General features: G+C 41.1%; 1 protein-coding gene across 7 annotated transcripts in view; it reads right to left on the bottom strand.

The window, feature by feature from the left end:
- The window catches only part of MYOF (myoferlin), a 134,426-nt gene that overhangs the window by 23,993 nt on the left and 94,228 nt on the right, over positions 1-16,205 (bottom strand). For 2 of the 7 annotated variants that reach the window (XM_066600980.1, XM_066600982.1), the window contains 12 exons: positions 15,342-15,484; positions 14,059-14,232; positions 12,770-12,881; positions 11,844-11,921; positions 11,033-11,214; positions 10,784-10,942; positions 10,106-10,204; positions 9,776-9,937; positions 7,815-7,980; positions 6,465-6,541; positions 5,983-6,033; positions 1,770-1,781 (listed from right to left, as the gene is read on the bottom strand). In XM_066600980.1, the coding sequence (XP_066457077.1) occupies positions 1,770-1,781; positions 5,983-6,033; positions 6,465-6,541; positions 7,815-7,980; positions 9,776-9,937; positions 10,106-10,204; positions 10,784-10,942; positions 11,033-11,214; positions 11,844-11,921; positions 12,770-12,881; positions 14,059-14,232; positions 15,342-15,484 (1,415 nt within the window). The remainder of the gene's footprint in view (positions 1-1,769; positions 1,782-5,982; positions 6,034-6,464; positions 6,542-7,814; positions 7,981-9,775; positions 9,938-10,105; positions 10,205-10,783; positions 10,943-11,032; positions 11,215-11,843; positions 11,922-12,769; positions 12,882-14,058; positions 14,233-15,341; positions 15,485-16,205) is intronic. The other 5 variants (XM_066600983.1, XM_066600985.1, XM_066600984.1 and 2 more) reach the window with 3 other exon arrangements.

Raw genomic sequence — 16,205 nt, 5'->3', positions numbered from 1 at the left:
TGGAGTTGAAAAACACTGGTTTAATGCATACGTTAAAAAAAATAAAGATAAAAAAATAGTATACAAATTTATATTATGTAACACACTTGAGAAATCGTCAGCTCACACAGCCTTGCTATTCCTACCCCACCCAGTGCATGAAAACAGAAGAACTGCTAGCAAAAATGAAAAAAAATAAATGACGTTTTTCAGCAGCTCGGGCAGTATAAATGGATTTCTTTGAGCATTCTATTAAAAGCATGAATTAAAAAAAAAAAAAAAAAGCAAACAAACTTAGCGTGAGTATTTTAAAGGCTTATAAGTTTCAGGCAGAAGCTCTTAGACATGGGCAAAAAGATTCTGCTTGAAACATGTAGGCATTTTAAATATTCATGCTGGATTTTTTAAATGTAGGATTTTACTGGAATGCTGAAATAAATCCTTTTATATTCCCCGAGTTGCTGGAAAACATGTTTTTTTTCATGTAGTTTAACATGTACGAGATGAGATTTCTAATGTGAACGGCCCCTTACTTGGTAGATGAAATACAACCTTTTTATTTAATTATCAAGCAAAAATTATTAGTTTTGCAACTTTTTTTAGGCTTTAACTGCACTATATTATTTTTTACATCCCGAGACAAAGACAATATCTCTGTGGCCAATTTGAATCATGATCATTGTACCCAAGCGTCATAAAAGCATAAGCTTGCCCATTGTTTTTGAAATAAGGTAGTCATAGATGCCCCAATGATTAAACAAATATAATATATCCTTCTATGGTGATGAATTCTATGTTTACTAAGATTTACTACACAAATTAGAACGTTAATGATATGCCCACCTTTGCAATGGTTTTGTCGTTTTCTAATTTTAAAATGCATTTGATTAAAAAACTCCCGCCGTTTTATGTATACAGCTCCTATGCAAACCTATGAGTTTCCATGATTACAGACGACAAAGCCTGTTGTAGTTGGATTTTGCTTCTTTGTAACATCCATTTTTCCCTTACTTTGAACAGTCTTACATTTAGTAGATTAGCACAGACTACATAGCATGCGGTTGTAGTATGTAACCATGGAGACACACTATTCTATGTAAGGGCTGCAGATACACAGCATTGGGCCTTGTTCAGACGAGCATTTTTTTTTCCGCTTACGAATGGCCACGCAAATAGACTGCGTCTATTAGAACCAATGGTATCTCATTGTAGCGTTCAAATATACAATTTTTAGACGCGCAAAATGCTGGCACCCACAAAAGATAGATCATGCATCTAAGGTGCGTGCTGGGTGAAGAGATAGGACCTGACTAGTGATGAGCAAGCATACTCGCTAAGGGAAATTGTTCGAGCGAGCATTGCCCTTAGCGAGTACCTGCCCGCTCGAGAGAAAAGGTTCGGGTGCCGGCGGCGGGCAGGGAGCTGCGGGGGAGAGAGAGGAGGAACGGAGTGGAGATCTCTCTCCCTCCCCCCCGCTGACTGCCGCAACTAACCGCTCCCCCGCGCCGGCAACCGAACCTTTTCTCTCGAGCAGGCAGGTACTCGCTAAGGGCAATGCTCACTCGAGCAATTGCCCTTAGCGAGTATGCTCGCTCATCTCTAGACCTGACCCATCTTTGGTGCATGTTGCACAGGCTTTCCCATGGACTTCTATGAAAGCTGGATTAAAACCTTTATATTTGTATCTCCTATCGAAGCTCTCATGGCCTCCTTCACAGAGATCTTGGATATCACAGAACTTTTTATTATTATTTTTTTAACTTATGCTGTACAATAAAAGAAATTCTTACCTTTTCTTTAAGCTTATTTAAGATCAGTCAGCAAGGAGGGAAAAAGAATAAAATAAGAGCACATTAGAAAACAGTTGAGGCAACAGAGCTCATGTTTAACATATGTATTTGGCAAGAAGAGTCAATGTCACCAAGTTAACACAGATTTGGAATTTTTAGAGTTCCCAGTTTATTACATACTAAAAATGCTAAATCAGAACCAGATCAAATCAGGATTCCCCTTTCATACACCAATGATATATAAAAGCAGCCGATTTTTATGTAGATTTCATTCAGCATTTGCATTTTGTATATAATAAACTTGCATTATGAAAATTTGAAAAATTCCTTTTCCTTTAGAACCAAGAAAAAAAATAACCAAAAACAACCCAATTATAAAGAACAGAAAATGTGAAATACTCACAAAGTGCCAAAAATTACAAAAGAATCTCATATCACTTTAAAAAAAAAAAATCTTGCCTGCTATGGCTAGTGCCAAAATCATTACACTGTACATATGAGATATGCTTTACCAGTAACAAGAAGTTCTATTCAAGTAATACCAACTTGACCTCAAAGAGAGAATGCATATCAGGTTTTCCTTCCAAACCTCATTGCCGTTTAAAAGGGGGTTGTCTCACTTTTAGCCGATTTTCTGCATGAAGCAAACAGCTCCGGACATTGCTCAGTGTCCCCGGTTGGTACTGCAAGCCAAGTCTTATTGAAGTGAATGGGACTCAGCCTGTAGTACCAATGTACAGAACTTGCATGACCAGCGCTCTATTCAGTCGCCTCCTCACTGCAGGGAGGCAACATTCAAGATGAGGAGGGGGTCACAACATTGGGATTCCCACCGATTAACGAGTTCTACCCCAATATACGAATAGGGAATAACTTGCAAATGTGATACAGCCCCTTTAAATGCACAGTGGTATGCATTTAGCTCCAGTTGTGGCTGTAGGCAGCCAGCATGTCACATGTGGTGTTAAATTAACACGAAAAACACAAAATCCTGTTCAAGGGAGGACCCTCACTGGGCGGCAACAGATATAAAAAGTCAAGAATTTTTTTTTAAAGTGATATATAGTTAATTGAAACCATTGTGGAGATTTTGGAGAGATTAGGCTGAATGTGACATCTTACAATGTTGTGATGAAAGAAAGTATTTTGGTTCTTGGTTTAAGTCCATTACAAACATCTGATCTCTTATAAATGCACTCCAAAATCTCTTCCCCGCAAAATCCCAAGCAGTAGTCCTCATGAACCCGGAGATCACCCATCAGTGCATCTTTCTCCTGACATACATACATGCACTGTGGTTGGAGAGGTCATTTTTCCGACTGCGGTTGACATGCTGCTTAACAGCTGGAAATTATATGCAATAAACTCATGAATTTCAATATTTCAGAACACATCGAAGACATTTAAAAACTAATGAGTCATAATAGCAATTTAAAATAAGAACTTCATAATTTTAATATGCAATACACAATAGACATATGCCAAGACTGAAAATAGTTGCCCGTTTACTGGACAAGATTGCTTCAATAGCATCATCTGTGTTAAAAAAAAAAAAATGAATAAAGAATATAGCACAAAAAGTACTACTTGCACCTCCTGTTGTATGCATCCAGTACTGTAGTCCCGCCATCCTCCCAGTTTTGTGGAAGACGATGTCTCTGGAAACCGCCCGTCCACTGCATCCAGTCAGAGGCTACAGCATCACCGGTCGGCACTCCTGGCATCATGGCGCTCTGGAGTCAAGAGAACAGGTGGTGATGCTGCAGCCTCTCATTGGTCACAGCAGTCAGGTGATTTCCAGCGACATCTACCACAAACACCAGGAGGGTGGAGGCTACAACTCTGCATCCCCATGGCATAGGAGGGGTAAGTACTACTCTTTTTTTTACCAAAGATAGAGCAATAGGAGCACTGTTATCCAGTAACCGAACAACCACCCCTTTAAAGGGGGTTGTACAGGACAGGGAAAAAGGTTTTTTTTTACCCCCATGAAACAGCGCCACTCATGCCCATGGGCTCTGTCTGGTATTGCAGCTAATCCCCATTGATTTAAAGGGGTTTTCCACTTCTAAATAATAGGTATTTAATAGCAACTCTGAAGGGTTCTACATGGAAGTGAATTGGAACCATGCCTGCCTGCAATACAGGTGCTGGACCACTGCAGTGTGTACGGAGTTGCATGCTTCCAGCTCCATACACAGTGACTTAGTGAACAAGCGATCAGCAGAATTCCCAGGCAGTGGACTGATGATTATCAGCTAATCATGACCCATCTTAAAAATGTTTCATTATTTAGAGCTGGAAGACCCCTTTCAAAAAACAGAGATACAGTAAACTGCAATACCAAAATATGTCCCAAGATCAAGAATGGTCTGATTTTGGTTCACAATGTGGTTTCTCTTGGACCACTACATGTATGGGCCCAATCCATTTAAACTAGCCTTATAAAAAGGCTAGCGGTGTAAATCCATAAGCTAAGCAGTATCTACCTCTTTTCTCCCCAAGGAAACATTAGAGTGACTTCAGTTTAGATCCTGCTGTCAAAGTCAGGTGACCGCTGCAGCGTCGTCACAACCCATACTCCTAGCATCAGTGCTCACATCCTCAGTGCCATGATGCCAGGAGTTTGGAACGTGATGCCGCAGCTTCTTACTGGCTGAGCAGTCACCTGATTTCCGGTCTGTGCCGACAGCAGGATCTTCATCGGCGCAGCTGTATCGTTTTCTGGGAAACGAGAGGCAAGTACTGCTGATTTTGTTTTTAAATGGTTGGGCATTATATAAAATGCATTATACTTTGACATCTCCTTTAAGTCAGAGCAACAGCGCTTCCCAAAACTCCTAGTTCCTAGTTATAGAGGAGCCATAAAACAGTATCCATACAAGTTTATGGGGCCAAACTTTGCCGCCATATGCTCCCAATACCCTACAGAGGCACGAAGTTGTGCAACATTACGTCATATACCGAATTATGGAAATATTAAAAATACAAAATTGTAACATTATATGAGAGAAATTTTATTCAAAGTTACCATTTAATTATTTTTTCATCTACATTTTTTCCTATTACAATATGAAAATAGACAATACACACATTTCTTCAATCTTATTTAATAATCGCTCTTAATCTCTGTGGAAATATTAGTTGAGATTGATAAGCATGCAGAAAACTAGAAACAGCACAGAGTTAAACCAGATTTACCCCAACGCAGGGCAGCGCTGAGGGGCAGAACTATTACCACAGAAGGCAGCCATATTGCACACGTCAGTGTCAAACAAACTGGGTTAAACAATTAAAAAGCCATCACTGGAAAGAGGAGAAACCTTACAACCTGCATAGGCACATCATGAATGCGTTTCTCATTCATGGATCAAACACATATGCAGAAGCTAAGCCGAATACATTTTAGGAGCAAGCACTTGTTAAAATCTGCCCATGTTGTGGGACAAAGGTCTGGTCAAATTCAATCTTTATTGGCCCTATATTGCCCACTATACAGTAGGAAAAGTATGTGACAATCATTCCTAGACTACAGGGGGCAATTCTATCCATCTTGGGCAAGGGAGATTGCAATCCGTGAAAAACTGACCGATTTTTCGTGCAAAGAAAGCCCACGAGGTTTAAGGCCTTACACGTTTTTCCTTGGAGCCTATATAACCAGCTCCATGGGGCTCACTTCTTAAACACTGGCTTGCAATTCGGTCTTGCAAGAGACTTTGAAAGAGTTTTCCCACAACTTTAAATTGCTCCACAGCCACTCTTCTTCCAGGCTGCTGCTGACCATGATATGTGACTGCTGCAGCCAATCACTGATTGGCTGCAGCAGTAACCCACCCTGGTCAGCAGCAACCAGGAAGAACAGAAATGTTACGGAGCAATTTTAAAAGTTGTGAAAAACCCCATTAACTTCTCAGGTAGTTCCAGATGTTGCTACTATATATCTTCATCAGATTACTGTTCTATCATGACCAGACAGCCACAGGCTAACAAGACAAAAATACAGAGCTCCTCATCAGACTTTGAAGACGTACTAGCCTTTCTGGTACTCCTCAAGGAGCCTCCTTAAAGCTGGATATATGAGCCCCCCTTGAACCCTGTTCGGCCTGCACTAAAATGTATTATGGGTTATATGGGAACTGAATGCACAGACAAGCCTTTAAACCCAGTGACAGGACAGACTGACAGACGGACAGACACTTGTATACATTACTACCTCTTCTGGACTGCCCTTTCTGAAGTCAAACAGATCCCACTTGTCCTGCTGCTGTAGAAGAATGCCAGCAAGATGGTAAGTATTTTCATGGTACAAGGAGTTACCTTGAATGCTTTGTTTTAGCGGTTGGTTGGGACCATTAATAATACACAGGGGCGAGTCAAGGAAGGTAGTGGCAAAGTTCTACAACTGTGAAGGTAACATAGACCTTATATGCATTATTAATTAAAGACGCTGGATTTTCACCTACGACTGCCAGTCCTGAAGTTACAACACTTGGACAGTTCTAGCACTAACGGACTTCGCAGGTAGACACGAGGCAGGTTAGTGTATCCGGACGATTGGGAAACTGATGCTCAGTGTGCAGGAACGGACACTAACACTCATAGTGCAGAGTTAATTTTATAAGATATCTAACATTGATGTAGGTCATGCACAAACAAAAGCTAAAGCACATACAAGCTGAACAGAGCAAATATTACCTGAGTTTCCAGCAATGGTTTGCTATCTTCCACTTCTATAATTACATCACGAGGAGAGAAAGACGACAGGAGTGCAACTGAAAGACACCAGAATGGATTTAGTAAAGCTCTTCTGATGGATTTTAAGGGCATTTCCTGCAATAAACATTTATCATCCATACACAGGTCAAGTGGTTAGGCCTGCCCTGCAATCTAACATTTCACACCCATCTCATGGACTCGAGACCTCCATACTAAGTGATTGGTTAAGCCTCCACCCCCCCCGCAATCTATCATAAGTACAGAAGTCTGAAACCATCTGATGGGCAAGAAATGTTAGATCGATGTATGCTGCAATAATCACTAGTACAAAGGTCCCAAACTCACAGGCTAGGAGATATGATTTTTGAGGCCCACAACAATATAAAATTAGTATGGGAGTCCTAAGACCCCTTTCCTCCTCATTAGCACAATCACAGGGGTGAAGAGTTTGTATAGACGACAGTCAAGCATGCACTCCACTTCTCCTTACAAACTCTATGAGAGTTACTTATAACACTGAGTGACCAAAGTTGCATACAAACCTCATTCCATGGCAATTGTGCTGGTGAGTAGCAATGGGGGACTCCAGATTCAATATTTGTAAAATTGGGGGGTGGGGGTGGAGAAGAGACAACAGGATTTCCCTACACATATTTAGTTTTCTTACATTTAAAGGGAACCTGTCATGACCTTTGAATATCAAACAACTCCCTGTTCCTTGACGATTAAGCCCCATGACAGTTTATGGGGCTCAAAGGTCATGACAGGTTCCGTTTTAGACAGTCATATTAGATGAACCTGAAATCAAAAACCTTACAATTCAATAACATCCACATTACACAGGATGGTCACTACCTTAGACATTAAAAAGGAAAAAATAAAGACACTCAACATGAGGCCGACCCTGCAATATAGAAATATTTTTAATATATTTTTTAATTTTACAAATTTTGAAAAATAAATTAGATGGATTTTCCAAGAGTAAAGAAAAAAATTGTAGCGTCAGAGAAGGGGTTAAAAGAACATGAACTTAAAAAAAGATTTTTTTCATACTCACTGGTTAGATATCCATCAGTTCATTCCAGAAGCCAAAATTGCCACTGCCCCAGTCCTGGAACAAGCTGTAACCACGTGCCATTCATGGCAGCATCACCGCTGAAGCCTTTGATTAGCCGAACGGTCATACATACAATGAAACTTACCACTGCAGCCTCTTCTAGGACCGGAGCTCCTGCTCTAAACTGGCAAGTAGTGCTGATTTTTTTTTTTATTTTAACCCATTTATCTCCTAAAACTCCTTTAAATCCAAAACAATCTACATGATTGTACCTTTTGATTCAGCAGCACCGTCCATTCTTGCAGCATATGGATCACAACGGAACTTCTCTAGTAAGTCGATTGTACATTGCCCCACCACTGGCTTTCTTCCAAATTGCCGATGATCAATCACTTTGATGACGATAGGGGGCACATACATTTCTTCTTTAGGCAGAAGCTACAGAAAAGGAAACCATTATCAATACTTGAAACTCTGATAAAAATAATGGATATATGGTATTCTACTGAAGGTTAAAAGGGTTTCCAGGCACAAATACAATTGACTATCTATACTCAGGATGTGTCACCAATAGTTGATTGCCTGGAGTCCACTGCTCAGAACTCACCCAATCAGCTGAGCGGGCAACATGCTGTCAGCACTACTATACACAGGAACCTGTTAAGAATATGCCGATTGTAAGATTTAAAAAAAAAAAAAAAAAAAAAAAAAAAGTTATTTTCTGTCCTAGACAGAGAGCTAAAGTCCATGTTAAGGAGGTATTTATGGCTGGGTAATAAAATGATGATGTGCATGTTTTAAGAGTCAGTTAATACACAATAAAAGAGTCATGATATTGTGAGTCTGGAAGGAAGATCAGCTGTGTATGCTTTAGATAAAGACTGCACACAATCGGTTTTTCTGTTTCATGATAGAAAATGATGTAATTCTGCCATGAAGACTTGGAAATGGACACATGCATTTTTTTGCCAAGATGTTTTAAGAGTTTTACTTTGCAGAACAAAGACAGAAGCCATTCAGACAAGTACAGGGCGTTCTACTTGTCCAGTCTCCTGGAGTATTTCTCTGTCTTGATGCCATTTGAAAGTGGGCTTCTCTGGCTGCTGATATACAAGTATGACGATGCCATCTCTCAGTGAAGCGATATAAGTTGTAATCATATATATATATATAATATATATATCACACACAAATGATAAGGGTTGCAACTTTCATCACATCATTATATATATATATATATATATATATATATATATATATATATATATATATATATATATATATATATATATATATGATGTGATGAAAGTTGCAACCCTTATCATTTGTGTGTGATATATATATTATATACAAGACAGTTGGAGGGTAAAGTGCTGGACAGGATGTATATCTCGTACAGACACTTAGCCTGGGCGAGATAGCAGTCCAGTCCAGAACTTCCTTGTGGGTCACAGTGAGCTCAGCTGGAAACACTGAGTTAGTTACTGGGACATAAAACTGCAATACCCTGCAGTCCGGGTCAGAGAGCTGGGGAGTGAACACAACTCCAGTGTGGACTTTTGATCGCCTTTGCTGAAAACAAAGCAGCAAGTGGTTTTGTACCTCAGGAAAATACTGGCCTGTCAGCACCCTGAGGGTTGCACTTCTGCATGGTTTGTGCTAAAGGGGACTGTGCTGTTATTTACATCTGGGACCCCAGTTATGTGAATCTACAATGAAAGTGAAGTTTTATGGACTTATTGCACCAATGCATCATTGTCGACTCCACCCTTATACGGACATTGCTGCAATATATTATATTACACACACAAAAAAAAAAAAAAAAAAAAGGACAATTATTCATCACTATGCTCAATTATATTCAATTAAATCTTGCTCCTTAAAGCAAAACTGGGTCAGGGCAAGGGGTTGCAGGTGTAGCTCTGATTTCAAGGAGAGCTGCATCTGCAGTTACAAGTGTCGGCGCAGTGGCTTTGACTCCGACCCCTGTGCATAACAGTGCTGACAGTAGGCACCTGAGGCGCGGACCCTGGGTGATCGACTATTAATGACCTATCCTGAGTATAGGTCATCAAGAGTATTTGTGCCAGGAAAGCCCCTTTACACATGTTGGTAAAGACAAGGACTGTACTCTGCAACCTAAGTTTCCTACATATTGTCAATGACATTACACATTAAAGTAAACGTTGGATAGTTAAGGTTACTGTGCATGTACATGGATCTCCTGACTTACCACTTTCATGAAGAGAACAGAACTTGAGAAGTTAGGGGTCTTCTTGAGGTTCTTGATAACAGCAGACTGAACAATTTCGCCACCACACTCCACGATGAGACTAGGTGATGTAACAGATGCCATTTGGTAACTCTTCATGTTGCGTAATCCCCATGTAAGGATCTTGTGTAGGCGAGAGAGAGATTTATCAATGAACTCGGCAATAAATGATGACAGTAATGAGTCACTAACGTGAAATTAAAATGCAATATCCGTATTACATAGGAACCCAAAATCCAGATGAACTCTAGAAATGCCTACCAAATCCAGATGAAGTCTAGAAATGCCTACCTCGACGGCAGTGAGCTGGACCACTGGTCGGATGCCTTGTGGTACCATGTATAGTTTCGGAGCTCGCTGGGATGGCAGTATTGGCAGGTTTGAACCATCCTAAAGAAAAATTTGAAACATTTATTGCATTGCTAAAAAAACATCTAACACATCAAGAGGAACTGTCAGTTACTTCTAACAGGGTTAATTTGATCAGATAAACAAGAGACCTGATGTGACAACCACAAATCCTCACTCACGATGCTAAGAATGAACATTATATTAAGCTCCACATACAACACGCACAACCTTCATGATGGTCAACAGAAGCTTTGCCCCAGGTGATGGAAGACTGTGCTACAAATCTGCCATCAATACAGGGAAGGGTTCTTTATAGGAAGAGTGATCAACGCCTGACCAACCAGAGAGGTAAATATAAGAGAAATGCTAGATATTAAAGAAAGTTGTCCAACTACTCTTAGTGCTTTTTTCTTTTAAAAGTCACTGTGGACTCCTAACAAAATCGCCACATCCTCCTCTTTCTACCATAGGACATGTTTACCCAGATCTCCATGCGCACCCTCTGATCCTACTGGGCCTAAAAAATTAGGGCTCTTGCACACCTCCTTAGTATGGAGCTATACAGGCTTTGTTGGATGAGGAAAATATTCCATTTCAAAGCTTTCATATCAACAAGACCTTGTCACGCAGAATAAGTTCAGCTGCCACCAGGATGTCCCCACACTTTTTGTCCGCATTCATCACAGGATACCATAGCAGTTTTGGGGTGATGTCTATTCCAGGATTCAACTTTACTGTAGGTGAGCACATACTTCTGCCTAAAAATTCATCTTTTCCCTAAAAAAAAAAAAAGCGACAAACAGTAAATCCTACATGGCAAAAACAAATAGAAAGCCTTATATTATATCAGCATAATAAAACACTCACCACTTGGTCACTGTCAAATATTTCAACAACTACATAAGGCGGGTTCTCTGCTACGGCTAGTGGATCACCGTAGATTTCAACTTCATTGAAGATTAGCGTTTGGTCCCACGTTGGGTTCAGGGTAGCGTGAATGGTCTCTGTGGTTTTACTGCGGTGAAGGAATGAAACATGTGCATAGGGGTCTAAAATGAAAGACAGTTTGGGTTAATGTTTTTGAGAAATCCCAATTAAGCACATTCACGTCATGACTAGCCCCATAATAAAAAAAAAAAAAACCCAAAAAAACAAACAAAAACTGTTGGAGACACTTAGATTGACTGTTTTTAGGAAGTTCTAGCTTCTGCCATATGAAGCCCTTGTCTAGTTTAGAATGTCCTATTTTATGTGACCAAAACTAGTAGTAGTTTGGTCAGCGGATTGAAACTTATCAAGAAATTAGTGACAAGAGATGATTAAAAAACACCTTCCAGACTGTTAGAAGTTTAAGGATATGTTGAAGAAAAAGGGGGCCAAAGCTGGCAGAATAAAAGGAGGTTAAGGAAAGGTTCACAATTTACAGAACAGTCATCGTAGTTTATCACTTCCTCTATCTGAAATTAAACATAATATTGGAGAGACGTAACCTGAACCTCCTGGGCCTTATTGCAAAATCTTTAACAGTTGTCCAACCTACCATGTCCCCTTTATAATCCTGGGATGTTCTTATGTGGCAGGGAGGCATTTAGACTTGCTCAGAGCCCATGGGTGCAACTCTTCCATTTGCACCGCTTACAGCTACGCCCCAGATATTGGTTTCTATTATCACACTCACCGGAGAAGCTGTCTTTATCCATAGGGGTGAGATTTCGAGCTTGATAGAGGTAGCAGCGAAGATGATAACTGAAGACTCCTTCGAAACAAGAAAGAAACCTCCAATGTAAGATGTATTTTATGAGGAGTTTAAATTTACATCTACCAATTTAAAAAGTTATTGGATGACTGACCCAACAGTATAAATGAGTATCTGCCAAGCTGAATTACAATTCTTACTTCATTTTCCCCATAGATCCCTGATCTGGACCCATCAAGGAAACAATACTGCATGTAGGGGGACATTAAATTAGAGATTTTAGATAGTTTCTGGGGTTAAAAGAAAAAAAAAAAAGAAAAAAGATCCCACATCTTTGCACAAGTGGGAATTTGCAACTTTTTTGTGGTGTGCCACAGACTGCCATTTTTTTTTTTAAAGTGGGCATGGGTTGTCAGAGGGGTGTCACTGTCCAGACCAGCACATCAATGCATAATTTACACTGGCATAAATTATACTAGAAATGAATGCCAGAAATCATCTGGTATATAATCTCTGAATTTGCGCACAGAGGTGCTGAGACGCGCATAATACACGAACAGCTGTGCACTACCTCCTATATAAGGCGCATGCTGCACCAGTGGAAGTTTTATTAAAACTAGTGTTTGACACAAGAGACGTTTCTTAAGACCAGCATTTTCAGAGTTTACGGACCTGGCAATTAGGCTGGCCACACAGTCATATATGTGAATATGCGCGTGGTGGAGCGTGCCAATAGCTGACAATTTGGGTAGTAGATACAGATTGCATTGGCACTGTGGGTTTTGGGTTTGATCCATTGGCTGGATTCGTTTCCATTTTAGTGTTTAACCAGTGAATTTGCGCACAAATAGGAGATGCGGCAAAAAAAAACAAAAAAACAACCAAATAGAAGACAGAGCTCCACTTACGATCAAATGTGCAAGACACAATGGGCGTGTTTGCTCCAAAGATATTGGTTGCAGATTCCTTCCCCTTCTCGGAACTCTTCTTCTCTTCATCTTCACCACTAGTGTCAGCACCCTACAAACAGGTAGCACAATATACTAAATGCCTGCATTTCTCACATATAAACCATCCAGAGACACGGGTTTTTGGGGGATACAATGAGATTTTCAATATACTATTTCTTAGTTACTCACACTTGTAAAAGTAGGAATGATAAACTAAAATCACCCAGTATACCCAAAGAAATTAGCTAAGCAGTGCCACCTAGTGGTCAAAGTATTGAGAAGACATTCAGAATGCAAACATTGCATTATAACTATATATTAGAAGCGACATATTTACATTTTAGACTATTATCTATCCGTGTGGATATACTGTAGATGTGTCTGTTGTACAAGGTCAGCCACAGAAAATCAGCCTGGCACCTCACTGTTATGAAAACGGTCTAAAAGAAAATCTTTACTGTCCATAGCAACCAATCACAGCGTAGCTTTCATTGGACCTCAGCAGTAAAACACATTTTATTTTAGACTGCTGTGCCAGGCTACTTTCCCATGGCTCACCCTGCAGATGCTTTAGTGATGAGGGAGTGTGAGGCATAATCTGTAGTTACATAATGCAAACATATGAAGGCAAAGTTGTTTTTTTTTGCTAGCAAGAAGCACCAAGTCAGGCTAAGATATGCATACAGTGTCCAAAAAACAAAAATAAATAAAACTTCCAGCCCCTAGAAGTTGTTGCTTTGCTGCAAAACTCAGCATGCAGTTAGATAGATATGTAAATGATGAGAGTTGTGTTGTGATTAGATGAAGTGTCTTGCCTCTGGAGGACTTAAGAGTGGATCCCCCCCCCCCCCCCCTTGGCCTATCAAAGCCTCTCAGAGGCTTTTTGTGTGTAGTGACCTCATCTTCCGCTTGTGCAGAGTTTGTTGACCACTAGATGCGTCTACGATGCAGAGAAGAGATCCCACCCAGTTACCAGAGTCTGTGAGGGGCGCTTTATTGGATCGTGAGAAGCTGGATGGCCGTATTGAAAAATTGCACACCACTTTTATCAAGTTACCATCACACAAAGTTTCATTCAATTCTGACAACTTCTCCTAGCTGCTCAATTTCTTTTGAAAAGGAGTGTATATTAGATACACACATTGTATTATAAATATATATCTAACACCACCCACACACGTTTGTATACCAACTACCTGTTAGAAAACTACAATGTGCAATTACAGCACCAGTGTGTTCATACTTACAAGGGCTCCCTCCAGTTTGAATATGGCAGAGGCACCAATACTCTCAGCAGGCGCCATTTTCCTCCTCCAGCGCCTTCGACGGAAAGAATCGGAACTGCGTTCCTTTAAGTGAAATTTCCAGCCAATGAGGGCAGCATATTCCCAGCCTTCACGTTCCTCTTGAGAAAGCATTGTCTGTGAAGCATGAATGACAGCATATTAATACACACCTCATTACAAATCCTGTCACACTTTTTTGCTTCTGTTTAAGGATACTACAAGACAAACAGGGCTTATGAAGAGCAGAGACTGCAGCTCTCCAATATTGAAAATTGCCACTATTGAAAAAGTGGGAATTTCATGCTTCCTAGTCTATACAAAAAGCAGGACAAGTGCTCCCTCTAGTGGATATAACTTTAGTATTTTGAGAAGTCCTCGGCCAGCACAACTCTTGACAATTGCTCAGGTGTATCTTGTGTATTTCAAGCTAAGGACAGGAGTCAGACCTCTCCTAGGACAGCGATGGCGAACCTTTAGAGACAGTGTGCCCAAACTGCAACCCAAAACCCACTTATTTACCGCAAAGTGCCAACATGTCAGGGGGCGGGGCTCATCACGACGTATGATTTTACCCCCGTCATTCTAAAAAAGACGGCCGCTTCAAAATAAACAGCGCGCAGATTATGACTGCTTTTTGGATGCGGAAATGCTGCAAAATGTCCTCAGCAGAACTTTCTGTGGCAAGTTCTACAGCATTTCTGCATCCAAAAAGCAGTCACAATCTGTACGCTGTCCATTTTGAAACAGTCATGTCCATTTCCACCACATGTAAACACACCTCAGCCATATTAGTGACCCTCCCCAGCGCCAATAGTGCCACCCCACAGCAGGCCCCCAGCGCCAATAGTGCCACCCCACAGGGGGCCCCTCCCGAGACCCACATACTTATCCCTTCCTTCTTCTGGAATCTCATCTCCTCTTCTGGGTGGCGATGGTCCCGGCACGCATATTAACTTTTTCTTCCCCACTTCTGCCGCAATCAGCAATTCCCAGCAACCCGATTGGTTGTTTGATCAATCAGCCAACCCGAACAACCAATCAGGTTGCTGGGAATTGCTGATTGCGGCAGAAGTGGGGAAGAAAAAGTTAATATGCTCCCAGCCGGTATTAATTAGTGGTGAGCGGCCGATGGTGGCGCGTGCCAGTAGGGAGGGCTCTGCGTACCGCCTCAGACATGCGTGCCATAGGTTCGCCACCACTGTCCTGGGAGATAAGTAAAATGCAGTGTATGTGCATTCATTCACCTTTCTAGCAGCAGAGGTTATAGTCGGATCCTTCTTCCTTTTCCTCACTAGTCTCCGCCGACGGTGAGTGTGGTACATTTTCTCAGCAGCCACCCAGGATTTGGGTTTGTTGTCTGGAGGAATTGTGATTCCATATTCCCAACCTGGAAGGAGAAAGGACAGCAGCTATGAAGGTCACTGAAAAGAATGCTAAATGCCTAATAACAGATTTATATTTTTAACTTGTGCCCTTTTCATATAACAAGAGATGGGTTGGCACCACTGCCCTTAGGTTCAGTGTTACATTGAATATACGGGTCTGAGAAATCTGGTGGTACACAACAACCACGACAAGTCCAGATGCACACCAATGGTAGATAGAAGAGAGCCTGGCAACTTCTTCTGGCCAAGCAGTGCATAGCTGCTGCCAGCTATTCTACTTACCAGATGGGTTTCGTGTCTCCTTAGGGAGAGCACCCAAAAAGTGTGTGGACACCCCTAGGGGGTGAGTGGGTAGGGGTATGGCATAGTCTCTCTCCAAGGAGAGCACCCAAAAGGGGTGTGGTGACACTTAGAAGGTGAGTGAGGAGACTTATAAGGCCATGCAAGCTGCTCTGGGTAATTTATGTCATCTTCCTTATTTGCACTTGTTTATCATTACCTCCCTTTCTTGTGTATCCCTAATGAAATGAACTATAAGAGGGTCATGCTGCAATCCCTACAGTAGGTTGTGAAGTAACTCTTTAGGTTGTATGGAGAATTTATGGGTTTTGTCTGACTTCTAGTGGTCGACCTGAGGTATTTCCCTTCTAGAATTGTATTGGCAGAGTTCAATCATTTCTGATTGGCTGCAGTTGGACATGTGGGGTGTGCAGATGCTGGGGA

This window comes from Eleutherodactylus coqui, chromosome 4 (assembly GCF_035609145.1).
Source record: "Eleutherodactylus coqui strain aEleCoq1 chromosome 4, aEleCoq1.hap1, whole genome shotgun sequence".
Lineage (NCBI taxonomy): Eukaryota > Metazoa > Chordata > Amphibia > Anura > Eleutherodactylidae > Eleutherodactylus > Eleutherodactylus coqui.
Note: the sequence above shows the minus strand (reverse complement) of the source record. Positions and strands in the feature narration are given on the sequence as shown.